Genomic DNA, 26,543 nt, shown 5'->3' on the forward strand with positions numbered 1-26,543 from the left:
TGAAAGAAAAGGTTGTATCTACCAATAACAGCACTACAGTAGGCATATACAGCAAGTCACTGAAAGTAAGTGCAAAACATAACTTGAACATTAGTTCAAAAAGCAAAAAAATGTTAACAGGGTTTTCTGGGACTTTAATACTGATTATTCTACAATATGCATCGTACTTTGTTGTGTATCAGGAGGGGTATCATCGCTCCTTAAGGAGAGCATGCATGCTCCTCTGGGAAATATATGCAAATAAGGAAGATGGATCAATACCTCTGCAGCACCACCTATTGGATGGCAGCATTCCTGCAAATCAATATCTGACCCTTTATACAAGTCTTTATAACAATGATTGGGAATTGAAAACCAGACCAGAATCCATACACTTACAGCTGTTTCATCACAGACCGGTCAGAGTGCACATGCAGACTGCTGCCCACCAATGAAAATGCGTAAAATGGGCATGTCCGCATCAGAACTAGATCATGGAGCAATGGAAGAAGGTGGGCTGATCTGGTGAATCACTTTTTTACACTATATGAATGGCTGGTGGTACGTGTGTCCCCTACTTGGAGAAGAGATGGCTCCAGGATGCACTATGGGAATAAAACAAGCTCTTGAAGGCAGTGTGATGCTCCAGGCAATATTCTGTCTGCAAACCTTGAGTCCTGTCATTAGTGAGGATGTTAGTTTGACATGTACCACCTATATAAACTTTGTATAGCCCAAGTAAACCCTTCATGGCGATGTTACTCTCTAGTGGGAGTGGCCCCTGTCAGCAGGATAATGGCCTTAACACACTGCAATAGTGGTTCAGGAATGGTTTCAGGAACATGACAAAGTTCAAGGTGACGACTTGCTCTGCAAACTCCCAAGATGTCAATCTTATCCAGCATCTGTGGGGTATATTGCGGAAAGTGCGCTACTTGGGAATATAGCCTTTGGATGATGAGCAATATGACATTTTATAAGCAGATAATAAAATGGTGCCACCTGAGAATAGGTTAGAGAAAAGGCCTAATTCTAACCTAATCTAGTTCCCATACTGCTAAGTAAGCCTCTTTCCTTGCAGCACAGTATAGAAACCCATGATATTTCTTTCATATGATTACATTACAACTTTTCATCATATTAGCAACTAAATAATGAAGGACAAAGGACAGAAGAAAAGTGAGCAGCTTGGAAATACCCCAAAAGATATCAATGATCCCAGCTCCTCAGGGGTGAAAAAGAGAGGTGGACTGAAATGGCTGCAGAATTTCTTCACTTCTGCAAGAGCTAATATTCCTGAAGGTAAGATATGGTAACAGTAAGCATAGCACACTAAACCTCTTTGTACCTACAGTATATCTATAATGTACATCCACTGGTTTGGCACCCCCAGTACCATGACTTTCTGGAAAATAAATTTTAAGGGCTCGTTCATATCAGCTTTTGCTATTTCTGTTTGAATTCTATCTGGCTGTTCCGTTTTTGAAAAACAAAAGCAGAATTTAAACAGAAATAAATGTTTCAATTTTTTTACCTACTGATTTCAATAGTTTTTTTAAAAAAGTTAACTGTTTCCATTTACTTCTGTTTCTTTTTGTTTTTTTAATGGAACAAATAGCGCAGTCTGCTTTATTTCTGTTCTACTTCTGTTTCTCTACTTCAAAAACAGAACAGAGACGGAAATCCAAAACTGAGATAAAAGCAAGTTAGAACAAGCCCTTACCTTCTGACCTTGTACTTGAATTTAGGTGTCAGCAGGTAGAAGACCATACGTCCCAACATTTGAATCCCCATTTGCATGATACCTTCAAGCCTCAATCCACCCAAGAATGCCTCGCCCATTAAAGGACATGGCATGGCACTCACATGCCGTGCGATGTGCATGCACCTTTTAATGTGATGTTTTGCCATTGAAATAAATGGAAAACAACTTGTGATCTGAAACATGTGCCTGAGGAATACAATTTCACAGAAGCAAAGCCAGGCACATCAGTATGAAAAACGCACTTTGGCAAGCACTATAAATTTGGCCCGATATAGAGTTCACCATGTGAATTTAGCCGTAGGATGTTGGTGCATGTAAAAAGTTTTGGTTGTTCTTAGCAGTTTGGTAAGGTTTACCTATATTTTATAGAACTGCTATAGCTAACTCTTTCTTTATGCTACACAAGATTGTTTTAGCTCTCTCTCAATGAGCAAATTGCGGAGGAAGCAGAAGTAGAGTTTCCCTAAGACACTAACAACCATTGTCTATACACAACCCTGCAGAAATGTCCACAAATGTGCAGTGTCCATGAATGTCAGAGAGCACATTGACAGAATTTAGCCATTTTCAATTTCACATGAAAATGCACTCTTTAGAATGCTGATTTTGATGTGGAATTTTCCACAGGACAGCAAATTCCACTGCATTCTGCGAAACAATTCTGCATGTTTGAAAGGTCCCTTAAAGGGATTACACAGGACTAGCAAAACAGGGTGACTTAATTCCAAAAAAAGTTTCACAACTGTTGAATTGTTGTGACCGTTATTACAGCTCAACTCCATGGAATTGAATAGACCAGAGTGACAATACTGCACAGAACCTCTGGACAGGTGTGACACTGTTTTTGGAAGAAAGCAGCCCTGTTTTGCTAATCCTGTACAACTCCTTTAACACAACTAGGGTCATAGTATCCCAATTCCTGGGTAGGGACCTTTTCCTTTTAAAGATGTTTAATGTATCTAATGGGTGTGCCATAACATTGTCAATAGTAAGAGTATGCCTTTAAGTTAAAGGGATTTTCTGGGTTGTAGAATTTCTGTACAACCAACTCCCCATGCTCTAACATATCACACAAGCATATACTCACCTCTCCTGTGTCTCGCACCGGTGTCTGATCTTCCGTACCTCCGCAGCTCTGTTATTGGCTGCAGCGTCCCTGACATACCGTAAACTGGGCGGAAATGCAGCCTGTAAGTGTGATATCAGAGGGTAAACGGAGCAGCGGCGCAGGACACAACAGTAGCAGAGAGAGTTGGGTATATGTTTATTTGATATATTAGAGCAGGGGGAAGTACAGAAATTCAACTTGAAAAACCCCTTTAAGTATAAAATACTTGAATAACTGGAAGTGTTTCTCCTGAACAGCCGAATCTATTCAGATGCTGATTCAGCAGAAAAGGTTTTATCAAGCCGTTAAAGAGCTGATCGTCATAGAGAACACGGTTTCCGATAATGTGCCCCTACACAGCAAGACAAAGGACATCGACTCCCTTTATGAGAGCCTGGAAAAAGAAATGTGTCAAGTCATACTAGATTCTATTGTCCAGATCCCAGGGGATTCGCTCATCGAAGCCATAAAAGCCATACAAAAACAAGAAAAAGAAGATGCCAAAATCCTCAAACATGACGATATCACAGGGCAGAACCAAAGACAGCCACGAAAATGGAAAGAGAAATGGATGAAATGCATAGAGGAATCAGTGTCTCAACAGATTAGTAAAGCTCACAGAATCCCAACCAATAGAAGCAGCTCCTGCTTGTCACAAAAATTTTGTAATCTTGGGAAGACCTTCAAAAACGACTTAATCCACGTGGTCAAGAATCTCAGCCCACACTACACAGCAGAATTTAATGCATGTAACCTATACACACAATATTATCATAAGAATTTCATGTCAGAGCTTGGATCCATTACAGAATATGAACTTACTGAGGAAGATACTTATTTTCTGCTATGCTGGATACACAACCTATACCCACAGTGAGTTCAACTATTATGTGCACAGTATATATTACTATATACACTATTATACTGTATATTAAAGAGGTTGTCTCACAATCTACATTTACCACCTATTCACAGAATAGGTGATAAATGTGGATTGAGAGGAGGAGCTTAAATATAGCGGGGGTTGAACATATGTAGCGCTGCTCTAACCAAAATCCGTGGGAATGACAGAGATAGACAAGTATAGCACTGGGCTGTTTCTTCCAGCCCGTTAGACATTGAATGGAATGGTAGGACTAGAGATGAGCGAGCACCAAAATGCTCGGGTGCTCGTTACTCGGGACGAAATTATCGCGATGCTCGAGGGTTCGTTTCGAATAACGAACCCCATTGAAGTCAATGGGCGACCCGAGCATTTTTGTATTTCGCCGATGCTCGCTAAGGTTTTCATGTGTGAAAATCTGGGCAATTCAAGAAAGTGATGGGAACGACACAGCAACGGATAGGGTAGGCGAGGGGCTACATGTTGGGCTGCATCTCAAGTTCACAGGTCCCACTTCTTAAGCCACAATACCGGCAAGAGTGGGGCCCCCCCCTCCCAACAACTTTCACTTCTGAAAAGCCCTCATTAGCAATGCATACCTTAGCTAAGCACCACACTATCTCCAACAAAGCACAATCACTGCCTGCATGACACTCCGCTGCCACTTCTCCTGGGTTACATGCTGCCCAACCCCCCCGCACGACCCAGTGTCCACAGCGCACACCAAAGTGTCCCTGCGCAGCCTTCAGCTGCCCTCATGCCACACCACCCTCATGTCTATTTATAAGTGCGTCTGCCATGAGGAGGAACCGCAGGTACACACTGCAGAGGGTTGGCACAGCTAGGCAGCGACCCTCTTTAAAAGGGGCGGGGCGATAGCCCACAATGCTGTACAGAAGCAATAAGAAATATAATCCTGTGCCACCGCCATCAGGAGCTGCACACGTGGGCATAGCAATGGGGAACCTATGTGCCACACACTATTCATTCTGTCAAGGTGTCTGCATGCCCCAGTCAGACCGCGGTTTTTAATTCATAGACACAGGCAGGCACAACTCCCTATTGTGAAGTCCCTGTGGACCGACAGCATGGGTGGCTCCCTGGTACCCACCGGCGGTACATAAAAATATCCCATTGCATTGCCCAACACAGCTGAGGTAGTAATGTCGTGCTTAATGCAGGTGGGCTTCGGCCCACACTGCATGCCCCAGTCTGACTGGGGTTCTTTAGAAGTGGAAACAGATGCATTTATAATTCCCTGTGGACCCACAGCATGGGTGGCTCCCTGGAACCCACCGGTGGTACATAAAAATATCCCATTGCATTGCCCAACACAGCTGAGGTAGTAATGTCGTGCTTAATGCAGGTGGGCTTCGGCCCACACTGCATGCCCCAGTCAGACTGGGGTTCTTTAGAAGTGGAAACAGATGCATTTATAATTCCCTGTGGACCCACAGCACGGGTGGGTGCCAGGAAGCCACCGGCGGTACATAAAAATATCCCATTGCATTGCCCAACACAGCTGAGGTAGTAATGTCGTGCTTAATACAGGTGGGCTTTGGCCCACACTGCATGCCCCAGTCAGACTGGGGTTCTTTAGAAGTGGAAACAGATGCATTTATAATTCCCTGTGGACCCACAGCATGGCTGGGTGCCAGGAAGCCACCGGCGGTACATAAAAATATCCCATTGCATTGCCCAACACAGCTGAGGTAGTAATGTCGTGCTTAATACAGGTGGGCTTCGGCCCACACTGCATGCCCCAGTCAGACTGGGGTTCTTTAGAAGTGGAAACAGATGCATTTATAACTCCCTGTGGACCCACAGCATGGGTGGGTGCCAGGAAGCCACCGGCGGTACATAAAAATATCCCATTGCATTGCCCAACACAGCTGAGGTAGTAATGTCGTGCTTAATACAGGTGGGCTTCGGCCCACTCTGCATGCCCCAGTCTGACTGGTAATATGTACCTTAACAGTAACCTCGTTGGTGGTAATGTGGTGGTGACTGCGGACCTGGTAGCGCGGTTTTATGTAGTTGGTTTTCGGAATGTGGCCAGGATTAAGTGGGCCGTGGCGGGGGGATGGTGGTGGTGCTCTCTTGTTGTGTCGTTAAAGGTGAAATTCTTGGACTGCCACCAGACGGACCAATGCAAAGGTATTTGCCAAGAATGTTTTCATTGTTGGAGGAGGAGGGGGATGTTTTGGAGGCACTATGTGTCCTCTACACGTGTCCGTGGTTATATGCACCTTAACAGTAACAGCGTTGGTGGGAAATGGCCTCGCCGCCATCATGTCTTTGTGAAGCCTCTGTTTCCACACCCCAGTGACATACCATTAGCAGCGGTATAGGCAGAGCCCAGAATTATTAACATTTCAGCGGTAGCATTAGGGACAGGCCCCACTAACATATCACTAGCAGCAGTATAGGGGGAGCGCAGTCTTAGTTCCATTTCAGTAATAGTAGCACTCAAGACAGGCCCCAGTAAAATTCCCATTGCAGCAGTTTAGGGAGATAACAGTCTCTTTCACATTTCAGTAGCTGCAGTATAGACAAGGCCCCAGTTACATTTATGTAGCTAAAGTGTAGGCCAACCCCACACACCTTTCTGTACCATGAGTGCAGGCGAAGAACATAGAAATTACTATGATTACACTGTAGGTGAGGGCCCAAAAAAATTGGTGTACCAACAGTACTAATGTACCTCAGAAAAAATTGGCCATGCCCAACCAAGATGGCAGGTGAAACCCATTAATCGCTTTGGTTAATGTGGCTTAAGTGGTAACTAGGCCTGGAGGCAGCCCAGTTGAATGAAAAATTGGTTCAAGTTAAAGTTTCAACGCTTTTAAGAGCATTGAAACGTATAAAAATTGTTTAGAAAAATTATATGAGTGAGCCTTGTGGCCCTAAGAAAAATTGCCCGTTCGGCGTGATTACGTGAGATTTCAGGAGGAGGAGCAGGAGGAGGAATATTATACACAGATTGATGAAGCAGAAATGTCCCCGTTTTGGATGGTGAGAGAGAACGATGCTTCCATCCGCGGGTGCAGCCTACGTATTGCTTAGGTATCGCTGCTGTCCGCTGGTGGGGAAGAGAAGTCTGGGGAAATCCAGGCTTTGTTCATCTTGATGAGTGTAAGCCTGTCGGCACTGTCGGTTGACAGGCGGGTACGCTTATCTGTGATGATTCCCCCAGCCGCACTAAACACCCTCTCTGACAAGACGCTAGCCGCAGGACAAGCAAGCACCTCCAGGGCATACAGCGCGAGTTCAGGCCACGTGTCCAGCTTCAACACCCAGTAGTTGTAGGGGGCAGAGGCGTCACCGAGGACGGTGCTGCAATCGGCTACGTACTCCGTCACCATCCTTTTACAGTGCTCCCGCCAACTCAGCCTTGACTGGGGACCGGTGACACAGTCTTGCTGGGGAGCCATAAAGCTGCCAAAGGCCTTGGAGAATGTTCCCCTGCCTGCGCTGTACATGCTGCCTGATCTCTGCGCCTCCCCTGCTACCTGGCCCTCGGAACTGCGCCTTCTGCCACTAGCGCTGTCGGATGGGAAGTTTACCATCAGTTTGTCCACCAGCGCCCTGTGGTATAGCATCATTCTCGAACCCCTTTCCTCTTCGGGAATGAGAGTGCAAAGGCTCTCCTTATACCGTGGATCGAGCAGTGTGTACACCCAGTAATCCGTAGTGGCCAGAATGCGTGTAACGCGAGGGTCACGAGAAAGGCATCCTAACATGAAGTCAGCCATGTGTGCCAGGGTACCTGTACGCAACACATGGCTGTCCTCACTCGGAAGATCACTTTCAGGATCCTCCTCCTCCTCCTCCTCCTCCTCTGGCCATACACGCTGAAAGGATGACAGGCAAGCAGCATCTGTCCCCTCAGCAGTGGGCCAAGCTGTCTCTTCCCCCTCCTCCTCATGCTCCTCCCCCTCCTCCTCAACGCGCTGAGATATAGAGATGAGGTTGCTCTGACTATCCAGCGACATACTGTCTTCCCCCGCCTCCGTTTCTGATTCCAAAGCGTCTGCCTTTATGCTTTGCAGGAAACTTCTCAAGAGGCATAGCAGAGGAATGGTGACGCTAATGATTGCAGCATCGCCGCTCACCATCTGGGTAGACTCCTCAAATTTTCCAAGGACCTGGCAGATGGCTGCCAACCAGGCCCACTCTTCTGTAAATAACTGAGGAGGCTGACTCCCACTGCGCCGCGCAAGTTGGAGTTGGTATTCCACTATAGCTCTACGCTGCTCATAGAGTCTGGCCAACATGTGGAGCGTAGAGTTCCACCGTGTGGGCACGTCGCACAGCAGTCGGTGCACTGGCAGATTAAACCGATGTTGCAGGGTCCGCAGGGTGGCAGCGTGCGTGTGGGATTTGCGGAAATGTGCGCAGAGCTGGCGCACCTTTCCGAGCAGGTATGACAAGTGGGGGTAGCTTTTCAGAAAGCGCTGAACCACCAAATTAAAGACATGGGCCAGGCATGGCACGTGCGTGAGGCTGCCGAGCTGCAGAGCCGCCACCAGGTTACGGCCGTTGTTACACACGACCATGCCCGGTTGGAGGCTCAGCGGCGCAAGCCAGCGGTCGGTCTGCTCTGTCAGACCCTGCAGCAGTTCGTGGGCCGTGTGCCTCTTATCTCCTAAGCTGAGTAGTTTCAGCACGGCCTGCTGACGCTTGCCCACCGCTGTGCTGCCACGCCGTGTGACACCGACTTCTGGCGACGTGCTGCTGCTGCTGACACATCTTGATTGCGAGACAGAGGTTGCGTAGGAGGAGGGTGGTTTAGTGGAGGAAGCATACACCCCCGCAGATACCACCACCGAGCTGGGGCACGCAATTCGGGGGGTGGGTAGGACGTGAGCGGTCCCAGGCTCTGACTCTGTCCCAGCCTCCACTAAATTCACCCAATGTGCCGTCAGGGAGATATAGTGGCCCTGCCCGCCTGTGCTTGTCCACGTGTCTGTTGTTAAGTGGACCTTGGCAGTAACCGCGTTGGTGAGGGCGCGTACAATGTTGCGGGAGACGTGGTCGTGCAGGCCTGGGACGGCACATCGGGAAAAGTACTGGCGACTGGGAACTGAGTAGCGCGGGGCCGTCGCCGCCATCATGCTTTTGAAAGCCTCCGTTTCCACAAGCCTATACGGCAGCATCTCTAGGCTGATCAATTTTACAATGTGCACGTTTAACGCTTGAGCGTGCGGGTGCGCGGCGTCGTACTTGCGCTTGCGCTCAAACTGTGGCGCTAGCGACGTCTGGACGCTACGCTGAGAGACATTGCTGGATGGGGCCGAGGACAGCGGAGGTGAGGGTGTGGGTGCAGGCCAGGAGACGGTAGTGCCTGTGTCCTCAGAGGGGGGTTGGATCTCAGTGGCAGGTTGGGGCACAGGGGGAGAGGCAGTGGTGCAAACCGGAGGCGGTGAACGGGCATCGTCCCACCTTGTAGGGTGCTTGGCCATCATATGCCTGCGCATGCTGTTGGTGGTGCCTCCCCAGCTGATCTTGGCGCGACAAAGGTTGCACACCACTGTTCGTCGGTCGTCAGGCGTCTCTGTGAAAAACTGCCACACCGTAGAGCACCTTGACCTCTGCTGGGTGGCATGGCGCGAGGGGGCGCTTTGGGAACCAGTTGGTGGATTATTCGGTCTGGCCCTGCCTCTACCCCTGGCCACCGCACTGGCTCAGCCTGTGCCCACACCCTGACTTGGGCCTCCGCGTCCTCGCCCGCGTCCACGTCCTATAGGCCTACCCCTACCCCTCAGCATGGTGTATTACCAGTGATTTGATTTCCCAGGCAGGAAATAAATTAGCGCAAGCCTGCTGTTAAACTTAGCTGGCTGCGTATGATTTTTGTTTACGTTCTCCACCCACCACACACGTACCCAGAACGCTGAGGACTGTCAGAGGCAGGCCAAATAGAATGTTTTCCCTTTTTTTTCAAGGAAAGGCCCACTGCGTATATTCAATCAATAATAAATATGTCTTCTGGCCCTGCAAATGTGTCACAGAACTGCAGTGTTGCAGAGTTATTAACTACAGCAGAGCGGTGATTTCCCAGGCAGGAAATAAATTGGCGCAAGCCTGCTGTTAAACGTAGCTGGCTGCGTATGATTTTTGTTTACGTACTCCACCCACCACACACGTACCCAGAACGCTGAGGACTGTCAGATGCAGGCCAAATAGAATGTTTCCCTTTTTTTTTTTTAAAGGGACGGCCCACTGACTATATTCAATCAGATAAGAAATGTGTTCCACAGAACTGCAGTGTTATATGAAGTGCAGCAGAGCGGTGATTTTTCCCAGGCAGGAAATAAATTGGCGCAAGCCTGCTGTTAAACGTAGCTGGCTGCGTATGATTTCTTTACGTTCTCCACCCACCACACACGTACCCAGAACGCTGAGGACTGTCAGAGGCAGGCCAAATAGAATGTTTCCCCTTTTTTTTTTAAAGGGAAGGCCCACTGACTATATTCAATCAGATAAGAAATGTGTTCCACAGAACTGCAGTGTTATATGAAGTGCAGCAGAGCGGTGATTTTTCCCAGCCAGGAAATAAATTGGCGCAAGCCTGCTGTTAAACATAGCTGGCTGCGTATGATTTATTTACGTTCTGCACCCACCACACACGTATCCAGAACGCTGAGGACTGTCAGAGGCATGCCAAATAGAATGTTTCCCTTTTTTTTTTAAAGGGAAGGCCCACTGACTATATTCAATCAGATAAGAAATGTGTTCCACAGAACTGCAGTGTTATATGAAGTGCAGCAGAGTGGTGATTTTTCCCAGGCAGGAAATAAATTGGCGCAAGCCTGCTGTTAAACGTAGCTGGCTGCGTATGATTTCTTTACGTTCTCCACCCACCACACACGTACCCAGAACGCTGAGGACTGTCAGAGGCAGGCCAAATAGAATGTTTCCCTTTTTTTTTTTAAAGGGAAGGCCCACTGACTATATTCAATCAGATAAGAAATGTGTTCCACAGAACTGCAGTGTTATATGAAGTGCAGCAGAGCGGTGATTTTTCCCAGCCAGGAAATAAATTGGCGCAAGCCTGCTGTTAAACATAGCTGGCTGCGTATGATTTCTTTACGTTCTCCACCCACCACACACGTACCCAGAATGCTGAGGACTGTCAGAGGCAGGCCAAATAGAATGTTTCCCTTTTTTTTTTTAAAGGGAAGGCCCACTGACTATATTCAATCAGATAAGAAATGTGTTCCACAGAACTGCAGTGTTATATGAAGTGCAGCAGAGCGGTGATTTTTCCCAGGCAGGAAATAAATTGGCGCAAGCCTGCTGTTAAACGTAGCTGGCTGCGTATGATTTCTTTACGTTCTCCACCCACCACACACGTACCCAGAACGCTGAGGACTGTCAGAGGCAGGCCAAATAGAATGTTTCCCTTTTTTTTTTTAAAGGGAAGGCCCACTGACTATATTCAATCAGATAAGAAATGTGTTCCACAGAACCGCAGTGTTATATGAAGTGCAGCAGAGCGGTGATTTTTCCCAGGCAGGAAATAAATTGGCGCAAGCCTGCTGTTAAACGTAGCTGGCTGCGTATGATTTCTTTACGTTCTCCACCCACCACACACGTACCCAGAACGCTGAGGACTGTCAGAGGCAGGCCAAATAGAATGTTTCCCTTTTTTTTTTAAAGGGAAGGCCCACTGACTATATTCAATCAGATAAGAAATGTGTTCCACAGAACTGCAGTGTTATATGAAGTGCAGCAGAGCGATGATTTTTCCCAGGCAGGAAATAAATTGGCGCAAGCCTGCTGTTAAACGTAGCTGGCTGCGTATGATTTATTTACGTTCTGCACCCACCACACACGTACCCAGAACGCTGAGGACTGTCAGAGGCAGGCCAAATAGAATGTTTCCCTTTTTTTTTAAAGAAAAGGCCCACTGACTATATTCAATCAATAATATATGTCTTCTGGCCCTGCCTACACAATTCTGTCCCTGTAGTATTAGTGCAGGACGCAATGCTCTGCACAGCCGATTTTGAAAAAAAAAAAATGCAACACTGCTAACAGCAGCCTGCACAGTACTGCACACGGTTAAATGTGGCCCTAAGAAGGACCGTTGGGGTTCTTGAAGCCTACACTCACTCCTACCACTCTCCCTGCCTAACCACCACTTCTGTCCCTGTATAATTACTGCAGGGCGCAATGCTCTGCACGGCCGATATACAAAAAAAAAAAATGTGCACCACTGCAAAAGGCAGCCTCCACGGTACTGCACACTGTTAGATGTGGCCCTAAGAAGGACCGTTGGGGTTCTTGAAGCCTACACTAACTCCTAACGCTCTCCCTACAGCAGCTCCGGCACCAGCAGCACTGTCCCTCAGCTATCTCACAAGGCATCTGAGGCGAGCCGCGGGAGGGGCAGACTTTTATACTCGGGTGACATCTGATCTCCCCAGCCATTCACAGCAGGGGGGTGGTATAGGGCTGGAACATCACAGGGGGAAGTTGTAATGCCTTCCCTGTCTTTCAATTGGCCAGAAAAGCGCGCTAACGTCTCAGACAGGAAACTGAAAGTAACCCGAACATTGCGTGGTACTAGTTAAGAGTAACGAGCATCCCGAACACGCTAATATTTGCCCGAGCATCAAGCTCGGACGAGTACGTTCGCTCATCTCTAGGTAGGACACATCCTTGACCACCGCTTGATTCACACTTCTCTGCACTGCAGTCATGCAGAGAGGAGGAACTGGCTTTTCAGGAATGCCATTCTAGGATTGTGGGGGTCCCAGCGATCAGACAATTACCTATTCTGTTGATAGGTGCTAAATGTTGATTGTATTATTCACTGAGACAGAAGGGTTAACTGTACAACTTACAGGATTCACTGAGAAAACCCACGACTTGTTTGATGAAAAATGAAAAATTAACTTTTAATAAGAATATTTAAAAAAGTGGAACTCACTATTAAAAGTTAATTTTTAATTTTTCATCAAACAAGTCGTGGGTTTTCTCAGTGAATCCTAAATGTTGATTGTGGGGCAGGTCACCCCTTTATTTTGTACTGATACTGTGTTGATATAATCTAGACCAGGAGTACTCAACTGATGAACAATGGTCTGTATCCAAACCACTGCCATCAACTGACTGAACCCTTGCTGTCAGGAGAAGCAGCTATAACTCAGCTATGACCCTCATGTTAATAACATCTTTATATACCTCAGGGCCTAACTGGATGGCTGTCAGCCTAATGCTAATGCGAACATAAATTTGGGGGGCTCAAGAGCCCACTAGGTCCTGTAAGCACAGAGCTGCTGTAGGTGTTCGTTAGTATTCTATCCCCTATAAACCCCCGCAGACTCAGTTGCTATGAAATTTTAATACCTAGCCGGACAGCAGCCATGTGCTTACAGGACCTGTGATGACGCCACCGTCATGTGATTTGGGGCGGAGCATGTAACTCATTCACTGGGGATGAAGGACCTTTGATGACATCACAGTCATGTGATATGGGGCGGAGCATGTAACTCGCTCACTCACGGACAGGTGGTCGTTAGTATTTTGATTCAGCAAGTGATTAGATCTCTGCATAAACTGACAGCATATGTGATAAAGCCTCCCAGATAAACTGAGCCTAACATAAGCATAGCAGGATAAACTACATGAGGCTCAGTGCTAAAAGAACAGCTTCCCCTAACATGTTTCACCAGAACTCTGGCGTGATCAGGGGTATAGGAGCTATAGATAAATTACGGCTCTTGAAATATGGCAAGTTGAGTGTTCTATAACACAGAAGTAATGAAACATGAAAAAAAACAATACATTTGGCATTCCTGTAATTGTACTACAATTTACACACTTATTGTCAAAAAAAATCAAGCCCAAGCCTATAGAAGGAGTTGTCGATATCAAATGAAATGTTATATGTTTCATTGTAACTTTGATATAAGTTAATATAATATCAGACAAAGATATATTTCCGTATTTATTATGGAAAAACTAAACACTTGAATCGAGGCCATAGTACCCTGCTGTACCGCCTCTAGCTGGGATGCAAGATCTGATACAGGCGGGCATGGCGGCTCTAGTACCCTGTTGTACCTCCTCTAGCTTAGCTGCAAGTTGGGATACGGGCGGGCATGGAGACTCTAGTACCCTGTTGTACCGCTTCTAGCTTAGATGCAAGATGTGTATACAGGCAGGCATGGAGGCATACAGACTCAATATGGTATCCTGCGGCATGTTGGTCGACATTTGTTGTAACAGCCTGTTCTGCATTGATGACCAACGGTGGACCCGGGGAGTCGAGACCCTAACTGGGCTATTGCATAGTGCCTTGCACCAGTGGTGTGACTGAACTTTTGAAGTGCTGCTGTAACTCTTTTTCTTCTTGTAGCCTGTAGAAGTTGGCGTCCCAGATGCTCCGATACATGTTCTATTGGCGATAAATCTGGCGACCGGGTAGGCCACAGAAGTTTGGCAGTATTATGGAGGCATTTCTGTGACACCGTTGCTGTGTGCGGCCGAGCATTATCGTGCTGGAAAATGCCACTTGGAAGCCCTGCTATGAGAGGAACTCATGTGGCTGCAGGATGTCCTAAACAAATCGCTGAGCTATCATTATCCCACTTACCACTACTGGTGTGATGGGGGCCATCACATACAACAGCCAGGTGACTGGCTGTTGTATGTGATAGCCCCCATCACACCAGCGATGAGGCACTGTGCCACTCCACAGCAAAGAGGTAGGATTGAGGTGCTCATCCCTAGATCTACTGACAATGGCCATCATCAGTGCCTATACTAAGACAACCCACTTCTATTTCGTAGCAGTGCAGTTTTGTTGTTCACGACATCACTGCAAATGGAGGTGACAGTCAGTGGGTGTCAAAGGTAGTACAAGTAATGGGTGCCATGAGACCAAATATCATTCAGCCTGGAAATGCTACTGACAGACACAGGGACCTGTAACAATGGTGCCACCTGTCTCTGCATTACGAACAACGAAACAGTTGGAGTTGCTCTTGCTTGCTAGACGATCAGATAACCCTCTCTGCTGGCGGCTTCTCGAAGGCCTCAAGAGCCTGGTCACTTTGTGTGAGAGCCCTCAGGCAACCACTGGTCCCAACAGCTCCTAACAGTCTGGTTAGAACGGCCCAGGTGCTTGTCGATTCGTTGATACAACTATCCAGCTTCTAGCATTACAATAACGTGTCCCCTCTCAAACTCTTTGCTGGGTGAAATCTCTTTGATTGCGTCTTTGAGGCATGTCTAGTGGTTAATAAGCTCTACACAAGCAGAAAAAGAGGTCCACTACACACAAGTAATCTCTGAGAGCCTTTTTATAGGCCAACAGTGGAACCATTTTAGGGCTGTTAGATGAGTTACAGCAGCAAAAATGACAACTCCTACAAGCTGCTTGATGTTTTTTGACAATGAGTGTACACAATTACAGTGATGTGCTTTGTTTTAATTCTCATAACCTGAGGCAGCTGGACCTTTACCTGATGGTAAATCCAGGTGAATGGACCTTTATAAAAAGTAGTTGAGTACCCCTGATCTAGATTTTCATTTCCACTTCTACGGGCTTCAGAGCTTAAATTGTCCAGCATTAACAGCTGCTCCAGTATCTGCACATACCTTGACCTGGTCTCCAGGCACTACACGGTCATCTGTACCTCAGCTTTATAAGAGTTTAGTTAAGCTGTTGAAGGGTGTGTTGCTGAGATTTTTTTGACTGTATCTAACCAGCAGAATAGTGAGTGCAACACTGAGGTATAATACAGGATGTATTTTAGGATCAGTACATGACAAGTATGTCCAACCATTGGTGGTTCAGTGGTAGACTTCTTGCCTACCATGCAGGTGGCTTGGGTTCAATTACTAGCCAATGCAGTATGCAGAATTCTCTTTAAAAAAATTAAAGCCGGATACAATATTATATGTTATAATCACTAATAACTTCAGAAGGGTCGGTGATCCAGGGATTATTCTGATTGCCAGATTGATGTCGGGAAGGAATTTTTTCACTGAAATGGGGAAAATTGGTGTTTTTTGCCTTTCTCTAGATCAATATTTGGGAATATAGGCTGAACTGGATGGACATATGTTTTTTCTTCAGCTTTACAAACTATGTGACAACTAAAACAATGTTTTTTATGAAGTCACCAAATCACAGAGGTGTACCTAGGTCTTCCATCTCCTAAGGCACAGATGTAGTCCCTAGCCCTATCACTGTATCTAAATACCCTGACTATGGAGAGAGCTTTTTAGTATTCCACTCCCAGAATTCAACACTTGGGGCATATGCTATATCCCTGTAAACGAAACATTGTTGGCACACCTCCCAAGTTTTTTAATGATAAAGTGGGGCAGGCATAGCAGGTGATGAAATATTAATTCACATGCCCCTTTTTAGATACCACAGTGCACCCAATAATAGTGATAAGCCCAGTAAGTCATGTCACCCCCATATCATAACCATCCAGTGCCTATTTAATATTGCAGATCACACACATAACAAGTTGAGCAATTTTTACACTTGTACTAATCATGAATTACGTCCTTTTCTCCTCAATTTAGAACAATCTTGAGAGACCCAGCTATACAAGGACACATAGATGAATCCAAGCTGGAAAGTCTTCTGCCACCAAGAATAATTCGGAAGCTTGAGAGAAATTTCATCAACTGGGAAGCGGTAGGATCCTGTATGCAAACTGTTCTAAAGCAGATTCTGCACAATACATGAAATGCCTCATTCTGCCTCTTAGTAAGGAGTCCTGAGCAGACTCCTACTAAAGAGTCCACATTTAAAAATATCGCTGAAAGAGAAAAATGTAGAAGGCACTCCTATAGTGTGACATTGTAGACACAAGTTGGATATAGATATAATATATGCCATTAAGATATATGCTCACCTTAGTAAGTTTTGCAATATCAAGGCACAACACTCTGGAAATCATATTAAGGACTGCTGCTGCTCTGGACCTGGTCTTGAGACACAGAGCATTAACTGTCAAATAGAAGAAGAAGAGAAACATGGAAAACAGATAGGTTGTCAATGGGCACGGGCAAGGAAAATCTAGAAGATGCAAGACCATGACCACAGTGGAGCAGAGGGATATTATTTATTTAACCAAATATCATCACATTATTATTTATTGAATCGAACATTGGTGAACACAGTGCATGGCTTGATGCCGAAATGCACTGTGTTCAACAATATTCGGAAGAATAAATTACATTCCTCTACTCCACGATGGTCACGGCTTTGCATCATCTGGATTTCTTCTGCCAGCACACACTGATAACCTGTTTTCCATGTCTCTCATACATCCTAATAGGGCACATAGAATGGTTGTCATGAGAGTACCTCTTTAATTGGTACAAATAGCTGGCAAAAAAATGTATAAAATACATTTCAGAAAGATTTTTTTTCGTATTTTTGTCAAATTTTGTAAAACAGAAAGAAAAAAAGAAAGGACACAAATCTCAATAATGTAAAATTGCATGGATTTCATTAAATTTGTGGGGGTCTTGGAAAAACCCTTAAGGGCTACCAGTACAGTAAAAACAGAGAAAGTGTTAATGAATGGCTGTAATTGCTTCATGGAGAGCCGGCTTTGATTGGCTGAGCCATGGCGCTCGTAAACCAATCACAGCCAGCCCTTCCTGGAGGCATGGATTTTGATCCTCCAATCCAGGAAGGGCTGGCAGAATACTGAAGACAAGCAACAGGCAACCTCAGGGAAGAAGACGCGCCAGAGCTGATAGCACTTCTTAGGTGATGTATTATTATTTTTTTGCTTTTTTTCTGCAGCTAGGGCTTATTTTAGGGCTTTTAAAGTAGGACTTACTACTGTAAAAGTTGCATCACACCACACGAAAATGGAGTTTTCGTGCAATGCAACACATAGAAAGGCTCCATAGGGAAACATGGGCTACAAAAAAAAAAACGCGTCTGTAAAGAGCATGCAGCAATTTTGTAGTCTTGCAGTGTTGCAGGCTACAAAACATCGCTCGTGTGGAAGAACCCATAGGAAATCATGGGCTCTATATACATGCGATTTGTAGCACTGTCGCATTGCGCCTATATGGATGCGGCCTCAAAGTCATGGCAGGGAGGCAGAGAGAGGTTGGCATGTCTCTGCTTATTGGCCGGCTGAATTTTGTGACAAGTCTGGCAGCAAAGAAAACTGAAGTCAGGGGCCACAATCGAGGGATGAGGCCGTCCGGCCCTGGGCCCCGTTGCAGCTGTGGTGTGACATTCATGCAGAGCAGCCAACAGAAATATCTTTCTGCCCAGTTTGGTTTCTAAGGGAAAGCATACTGTGGAAGTCACAGTATATAACTTCGCTACTAAATATTCTATGTTGCCCATCTGCAAGGGAAGTAATAAGAGACGATATTAGCAACTGCCATAGGAGGAAGGAGACTGATTTTGCTCAGATCTCGCCACAGCAACACTGAGTAACAGCAGAACCAAATCAACACAAGGAAGCAAAAAAAGATAAGGTATTTTTATATAAGAAACAGTACAAATCACAGGCAACAAAAAGATCTTGGAAACACAAAGGGAAAAATTAGTAACACTGGTACTGGTCTGATTGCCATTGGGGAGTCAGGAAGGAATTTTCCCCCCAAAAGGGCTAATTGGCTCCTGCTCTTGTTTTTTTTTTGCCTTCCTCTGGATCAACAACACAGGAGGATAAACAAGCTGGACTAGATGGACATTGTCTTCATTCGGCCTCACATACTATGTTACTATATGTAAAGGAAAAGTAGAATATTAGCCCGTAGCAACCAATTTGATTGCTTCTTTAATTTAAGAGCTTCTGAAAAATAAGACTTGGAATCTGATTGTTTGCTATGAGCAGCTCCACCTTTTCTCGCCTGCAATGTCGTAATTAGAAAGTTTCAGAACTTTGATTGCACAGTAATAATGGTTTATTTACATAAACTAGAATCCCCTTTAACTCTATGGAAACATTTTTTTTATTGTTCTCTCCTCTTCTGAAGAATACACTGGAGACATTCTTGGAAAATAGTCTAAATCTTCAAGAAAAGAGGTGGAAGAATGGGAAAGAACCCGCAAAAGTAGGAAGATACTACCAGTCTAAACTACAGATGGATGTCGCCCAGGTGCACTTTTTATCCCATTGCATTATGTTGTGTTCTTTTCTAAAATCTTACATTATTGCATCTTCTCCCCCAAATATCTTAACCTTGTTTAATGCATTTTTAACAGATTTATCATGACAGCATCCAGAAAGCAGCAGAGATATCTCAGGAAATCTCTCTCAAGATAGCATCACATCTGGGACAGGAGCTACAGAAATTTCTTATAAGGTACATATTTCTGGTACCAAAAAATCAATCAGTGGAAGCCTAGAAACTTCGACCCTCGACTTTCACAGAACCCGGTTTGGGAAATATTGTTCCATATATTCAAATGCAGCGATCAAGTGATTTTTTTTTTTTACCCTGACCACTGCAAATTTACAGCAAGATATTGCAGCATTACCAGAATTTGACAAAATCTGCTGCATATGGCTATGGTTTTGTAGTAGTGATGGTAAAAATCTGCAACATAAGCTCCACACCTGAATACACCCTAAGGGCTCCTTCACACTGGAGTAGTTTTCATCAGTATTTTGTGAGCTAAAACCAGCAGTTGCACCTACAGGGAAAAAGTATAAGGGCACCCACCCACTGGCGATTTTTTTCCCTGCGAAATTCGCAGCATTTTTTTCTCTGCAGTGGTCTATGGGACTTGTAATGTTAAAATCGCGATCGCGCAAAATCGCAATTTACCGCGAAATCGCGATTTTAACATTACAAGTCCCATAGACCCCTGCAGAGAAAAAAATGCTGCGAATTTCGCAGGGAAAAAAATCGCCAGTGGGTGGGCGCCCTTATGGAACGATTTGCATTTATTCCATATTTTGGACCCACTCCTGGTTTTGGCTCACAAAATACTGATGAAAAATACGCCTGTGTGAAAGAACCCTCAGGGCTCAGTCAGACGAGCATTGTTTTTTGCGTACCTATGTGCGCAAAAAAAACGCTCCACGCATGTTAAAAATGCGCGTGACCGAAGCTCCATGCCCATTGCTTTCAATGGGGCCAGCACTTCTGCATATAAGAGAATGCAATGTGAGAATCAATTTTAACAAACCTCTTTTGCTCAAAGCAGAAAAAAATCTCTAGCATGCTCTATATGTTGCGGAAATGCCAAAGACTTTCACAGTTGATTTCATTCATTACTGCTAAATTTAACATCACAATCAACCATGAAATCCAAATTTCACATATGCAAATTTCATTGTGGATTTTTGGGTGGAATTTTATTGCAGATTCACAGCATAATTTTTATGCTGTGTGTGAAATTTGCCTATCACTCACAGAATATTTTGACATTTTTATGTTCCACTTGTGTATGATATGATTAAACCATATCTGTAAGCACCTTGTGTCATGTGATCTTTTATATCCAATTAGCAGCAGGCTTTACAAATTTTTACACTCACTTCTCGGTTCTAGATACCAGAGTCTGGTTGTTGAATACACACAGAAGAAAAAAAAGCAGAATTCTTTTAGGGCTATTACTATTGCCAATGTCAATTGCAATCAGTCATTCAGGTAAATACTATTTGTACCATTTTCTAAGTCATTTGTAGCTGTACCAGGTAAGACAAAGCAATAAAACACTATAACCAGCTTATTACTTTTTAACAGGAGCCTTCTTGACAACAAAGATTTAAATCTGGAAGGGAGATTGAAGGAAAATCTGGGGCTTGTCCTTCAAAATTTGGAGACTCTTCTATGTGATGCACTAGTACAAGATATGTTTAAGAAGCTGAAAGTAAGTACCTCCTGGCATTTGTAAAAATAGTCCAAGGGCACAACTTACTATGCGACCCAATAAAATATTGAGAGGCTATTAAAACATTAAAAAACATTATATTGAGGCCTCCTTCACCAAGTTGCATTACATTGGCATATACTACACTTGCAATTTTTACAAAAACTTCATGCAACTCTCATGTGATAAACATATCAATAAGACAAGAGGCAGAAAACAAGTTGTTCACAAATTGCATGCAACATAATTTTTTCGTCTTTCTAGTCTTGTTTTAGGAAACTGCATCATGGAAAAAATCGAAAGCAAAACTTTCCAGATATTATGCAATATGTAAAATCATATGTTACTACTTTGAAGCCCCTATGCAAACCTTGTTTCCAGGTAAGAGTCCTTTACTGTAGATTCATATTAATGAGAATGCGGAAAAAAGTTAAGAAAAAAAACGCAAATGCATCTACAGAGGTGATAATTCCTTGTCATCTTATTGATATTTCAAATCAGAAATGTCAGGAGGGTCACATCCCTGGGAGCAAGGGTGTATGAACTATAGACAGCACAAGAGGCTGCCACGGGGCCCTTAGAGAAGAAGTCCTAGTCGGTCCCTTTGCTATTTGTTGATTAGAACCTATGCAGGGCTCCCTTTTATAGAGGAACAAGAAGGTAGAGAACTATTGGTCATGGAAGAGTTGAAGGGGGAAAAAATACCAGGCCAATCTATCTCTCTGTGGCAAATTCTTCTTTGTCCCATGCCTATCTGCCACTGTGTTTACATGCATCACTTTCATAGTAAAAAAAACACAACAACAGACTGTAAAGGCCCATTTTGACACAATGATTATCACTCAAAATTCGCTCAAAAGCCATCTTTTGAGCAATAGTTGTGTCTAAATGCTCAGCCATCGTGCACTATTCGTTCATTGCTGATTTCTAGCAAGCTAAAAATGAGCGATGAGCTTTATCAGCACCACACGCTGAGTTTTCAGCGGGATACCAGCTGATAGCATTCTTTCAGCTGGTATCCCACACGGAGCGCTCCACTATAGCTCCAAGAATGAAGCAGCTCCTGCTGTCCTCCTCGCTATCAGCTCAGCGGGATACCAGCTGAGAGCTCTGAGAACAAAGCAGCTGTTTGCTGAAGACAGCACTCCCACTGTCTTTTGCAAACAGTGGGAGCCTTAATTTACACACTAATAAGCTCTTAAGTAGCTAATTAGCTACTTAAGAGCTTATGCAAAGTGATCGTTCAAAACTGTCACTCAAACTGCCATTTGAGCAAATTTTGAGTGATCATCTTGCCGTGTAAATGCACCTTTACCTACAACTCCCAGCATGCATAGACCTTGTTTACCGGCCAGCACTGTAGCTCCGCCTACAGTTCACAGGTCCTAAAACTTACTAGCACCAACCTTCTTCTCACTCGGAGAAAACCTGCTAAAGCAGACAGACAGGAGCTTCCAGCACTCTGAACTGCACATGAGCAATACAGCACAGAACTTCCACCCCTGCCCTCCCATCATGCATTGCTCACAGGATGTTGGAGGCGATGGACAGAGGGGTAGGAGGGAGTAGCAAATGCGGACAATTTGTCAGAGGAAGTGAAGATATTTTTCAGGCATAGGTTCACATGACAGATAGAAAATTAAGACAGTAACTTGACTAGGTATAAGCAGCCTATTACTAAAGGACTTATTGTGATGATGTACATTTGATTTTAAAATGTTAGTCTATGCCTGGAATACCCCTTCATGACTTCCATAATTCTCAGCCATTTCCTTGGAGGGGACTTTATACAAATAAAGATAACATGAACCAAGTGGAAATGCTTTGAAGCAGCGTAGTCGGCAATTACGTTCCTACAAGACAGCCCAGTGGTATAATAATTCCACAATATCTCACCTTTTCTGTTTAGGTTGTGATTGGCAAGATTCATTTCCAAGTGGTCCTAGAATACATCGCACGACTTATGGAGAAACCTGTACGATTTGAAAACCCTATTCAACTCCGAACTGTAGCAGCCCAAATGGTTGGAAACTCAATCCACATCAAGAGCTTCTTTTCAAACAAAGTAAGAGGTTAAAGGGATAACACCAATAACAAAGGATTTGGGAATACAAATAGTAGGTAAATAATTCTCACAGCATCTTTTGAACTATAGGATTCTGTCTGGGAGTTTTGTCACAGGTGCTGAAAATAGTATTGTGAAGGAACCCCCGAATGGAAATGAATGGAACTGTTTGCTGTCACTTTGGTGTCCATTTGACAAGGGTTTTGATCATTTCTATTATTTTTGGAGTATAGAATAACACACTCAACTGCACTATCCTATGGAAACAAACAGAACCCTTGTCAAACGAACACCAAAGTTAGTTTTCAATACCTGTTACAGAACCCCCAGACAGATTCCAACCGTCTGGTGAAAATCGCTGCTGTAATGCTCCTTAATAGTTGCATTCAATGTCAAGCAGCTGCTCCAAAAGCAGCTCTTGTGTGTTTGTGTTAACCAAGTATACATACAAAAGGCACCATTTGACTCAAGTTGGATCACACATTTTGTTCACTGTGAAGATGTATAAGGTTATGCTTATGGGCTACGTTTGCAATGTAAGGATGGACTGCTTTAAATAAACACCTATATGCTTTGGAAGAACTGGGTCTAAATGTTCCTTGAATTACTCATCCTCACATTCAACAAACATGAATGAAAGGTATGGTAATAAAAAATACTGCTGAGGGATTTATACACAAGGAAACCAAATGGATCATAACAATGCTATCTGGTTGGCATGGTCTGAAAAAACTAGAAATCCAGCAGAGCCCTGGAGGTCTCCTTGTCCCGAGGTAACAGGCAAGCAAAATTTTGCAAGAGCATGAGATTTTATTACTGAAACTAAATTATTGGTCTACACAAATATAACACTAAAGTAGTTATCATTTTTTTTATTCACAGGGATCCCAAGAAACCTGGTTAAATCCTTTGCTTGAAAAACTTGCAGAAATCATAAAACTTGAGAATCTACAAGAAATTATATATGCAATTTCTGAATTAGCCAAGGAGTACACAGACATGTGGTAAGAGGAAAAATATTTCTGGTGCAACTTCTGCAATTCCCTGACTCGCATTAAAGAGGAACCACACCTATATCTTTTTTTTAAAAGATCTGATTTATAATGTAGACTGAATAAGGGAAAGGGGAGACATGATTGCTGCCTGGCTAAGTTTCTACTCTACTGTCCACTCATTGAGAATTTGGCTAGTCAGCTTAGCTAATTCTGGAGGTCCCATTGAAGGGAATGGAGTGCTGGTGCTCCTGCTCGGCCACCCAATGCTATTCATTTCAGGACTGAGTTGCAGCTGAGGTGTCTGCAAGACAGGTAAAACCTTGAGTGAAATATCCCCTTTAATCTAAAAAGCAGTTTGAAGAATACGAGTGAGTTTTGTGTTTCACTGTAGAATCAGATGATTTGAGGTGGTTTAACCCTTTTCAATCCAGTTTTGGATTCAGGGTTTCCTAGGGGGTTTTCTCTTTCTGCCATTATACAATGGTGCCATCTGCTGGCTAGAGCCAGTACTGTTGTATGTGACATGCTGGAGAGGCCCCCAACAACAGATCGGCCAGTAATCTACAGTAAGAATACCCTGCTGGATGTTTTCTGACAGTGGATTGGAAAGGGTTAGACAGTCAGACAGACAGTGGATTGGAAATGGTTAAGGGCTTCTTCAGATAGGCGTATACCAGCTATGCACACTGCTATTGAGTGCAGTTATGCATGAACCGTGTTTTTTTTCAGAGCATTTAAACTCTGCGCTATTGCGCGCGAGTTTGAAAAGTGAAAATATGGAAAGTTTTATCTTTTCTTGTACATACTATTAACGCGCAAGAATCCCGCTAGAAATCAATGGTTTTGTTTCATCCCGTTATGTGGCTGTGACTTTCATGGCCGCATAATGGGACAGAATCGCGCCCATCTGTTTAAGCCCTAAGAAAGTGAATAGTGCATGGGCGAAGGAAGGAGCGAGGGTCTGATGTGGATGGAATGCACTGAAGGCCTAAGTTTTGAATCAAAGTGCTAAGAGAAGCTATAGTCATAGCGTTGAAATTAAGTTTGCTTGGTCTTCTGCCCTGTTAAACTGCCCTTTTTAGTGTAGCGTAATTTGGCCAATTCAATGGTTGATAGGCATTTTTTTTAAAGGTGTCAGTGTTTAATTTATTTGTATTCTATTTAACTTTTTTCAGAAAAAAACATAGGGGATTTTATTTTCTCATTTATGTTTATAATGTAGTTTCACATTGTAACTGGATCTTGTACAGAGGAATTATGTCCTTTTTCAGTGTTAATTGTCACTTAATGGGCTGTGTTGGGTCTGCTTCTCTAGACCAGGCAATCATGGGAGCAGTGGAATTGCAACTGCCTTTAATTCACACACACAGGGTTTTCGGGGCATTTACTATTGATGTATTATCCTCAGGATAGGTCATCAATACTTGATCGGCGAGGTTCTGTTGCTTGGAATCCTGCTGATCATTTTAGCCTTTGTCCTGCGGTCAATGCAGCTGAACTAAATGTCTGCATTGGAGTCAGTGCCAAAAGTGTAATAGAAGGCATCACTCCCAATGAAATCAATGGGAGTAATACCTTCTATTACACTTCTGGCTCTGACCCTAAAGTGGATTTCCGGCTCCACTGCATATTGATGGCCTATCCTCAAGATAGGTCATCAGTTATGAATCCCCAGAAAACCCCTTTAAAAGTGAACCTGAGTCCCATACACTAAAGGCCCATTTACATGCAAAGATAATCTTTCAATCGATTAAAATATTCAAAGTTTTAGCAAACAGGAAGTTTGGGGTGCTGTGCTTCATGCTCACGGAGTGCCCCGCTCCTGTGCTGTGGCTACGTGAAGTTGATGCAGACAGACAGAGTGACTCTTTTTAGGCAGTTCTGTGCGCATGCTCTCCCATAGAGATGAATGGGAGAGTGCATGAACAGAGGTGTCCAAAAAGAGTCAAACTGTGTATGCGCCAATTTCACAGGGACAAAACACAGGAATGGGACACCTAGTGACTATGAAACAAAGCTCCCCGGATTCTACATTCACTCTCCTTTGAGCCTCATAATGTAGTTTACCTTTAAGGACCACTTGGCGTAAATTTGGTTAATAGAGCATGATAACACACATCACATCATGTGCTTTTTATCGTCAAGTGAAACAAAGAGTGAACAAGTTAAACTGTAATCTGTTGGGTTCATAAAGTCAATATTAACATGTTCTCATATCTCACATACTTGTCTTCCTACAGCAAAGAACACATCATTGCCATCTTGCATATTAAAGGAAACATTGATAGACATCAGGCAGTGTCAGCTCTGAAACAAATTGAACATAGAAGAACAAGCGGGACTAACGGCACCAACAGCTCACCATTTTTTTCCTTTATTAAGCCATTTTCCTCTCAATGGCTGCTGTGCAATAATAATGGACATAGGAGGAATTGCCTAAACAATAGTGTCTTTGAAATCTATGTGACTATGAAGTTCATTCGCAACATGGTCGTTCATTTTTGGTGCAAGAAGCTCAATGTGGATACTCCACCTAAATTCTATCCTCACAACCCAGCTTTTAAGATTTCTAATGTAAATGCTCGTAGAATGATGTGGGATCACAGTAGGTACACCAATACAATCTGAAAGATTTATACAAACTGCATTTAAAACATTGGCTGTAACCAACTTCAATATCTCATTTTCCTGGGGCTACATTGATCTAGGAAGGTGAGGTATAGAGCACTATTTGGTGGGCCCTCACATTCGATAGATGCTCTACCTGTGCCTGCCTGCAACATGAAGGTCGTCACTGGTGATTTCCTTTCCTGTCTAACAAAATTATCATTCCATAAGGTCAAAGTGGTTTTCTGCTTTTATGTAAATATAGCTTAATTATTGTGTAATACGATGTTATATAACTTTA

General features: G+C 44.0%; 1 protein-coding gene across 1 annotated transcript; it reads left to right on the forward strand.

Annotated features, from left to right (window-relative positions):
• The first annotated feature begins 1,127 nt into the window (after positions 1-1,127).
• LOC136631531 (tumor necrosis factor alpha-induced protein 2-like) lies at positions 1,128-26,543 on the forward strand. The gene is made up of 11 exons (XM_066605813.1): positions 1,128-1,281; positions 3,110-3,725; positions 16,294-16,408; positions 18,730-18,852; positions 18,959-19,059; positions 20,254-20,352; positions 20,449-20,575; positions 20,840-20,956; positions 22,485-22,640; positions 23,523-23,644; positions 25,876-26,543. The coding sequence occupies exons 1-11, from the start codon at positions 1,134-1,136 to the stop codon at positions 26,261-26,263; spliced, it is 2,112 nt and encodes a 703-aa protein (XP_066461910.1). The 5' UTR covers positions 1,128-1,133; the 3' UTR covers positions 26,264-26,543.

The sequence above is a fragment of the Eleutherodactylus coqui genome, chromosome 6 (assembly GCF_035609145.1).
Source record: "Eleutherodactylus coqui strain aEleCoq1 chromosome 6, aEleCoq1.hap1, whole genome shotgun sequence".
Classification (NCBI taxonomy): Eukaryota; Metazoa; Chordata; class Amphibia; order Anura; family Eleutherodactylidae; genus Eleutherodactylus; species Eleutherodactylus coqui.

What these genes read in the sequence shown, in the direction of transcription:
- LOC136631531 (XM_066605813.1), top strand. Translation starts at nt 1,134, where the DNA reads ATGAAGGACAAAGGACAGAAGAAAAGTGAGCAGCTTGGAAATACCCCA. An exon ending in ATTTCATCAACTGGGAAGCG is followed by an intron (nt 16,409 to 18,729) that starts GTAGGATCCTGT and finishes CCTCTTCTGAAG; the next exon opens with AATACACTGGAGACATTCTT. An exon ending in CTACAGAAATTTCTTATAAG is followed by an intron (nt 19,060 to 20,253) that starts GTACATATTTCT and finishes TCTCGGTTCTAG; the next exon opens with ATACCAGAGTCTGGTTGTTG.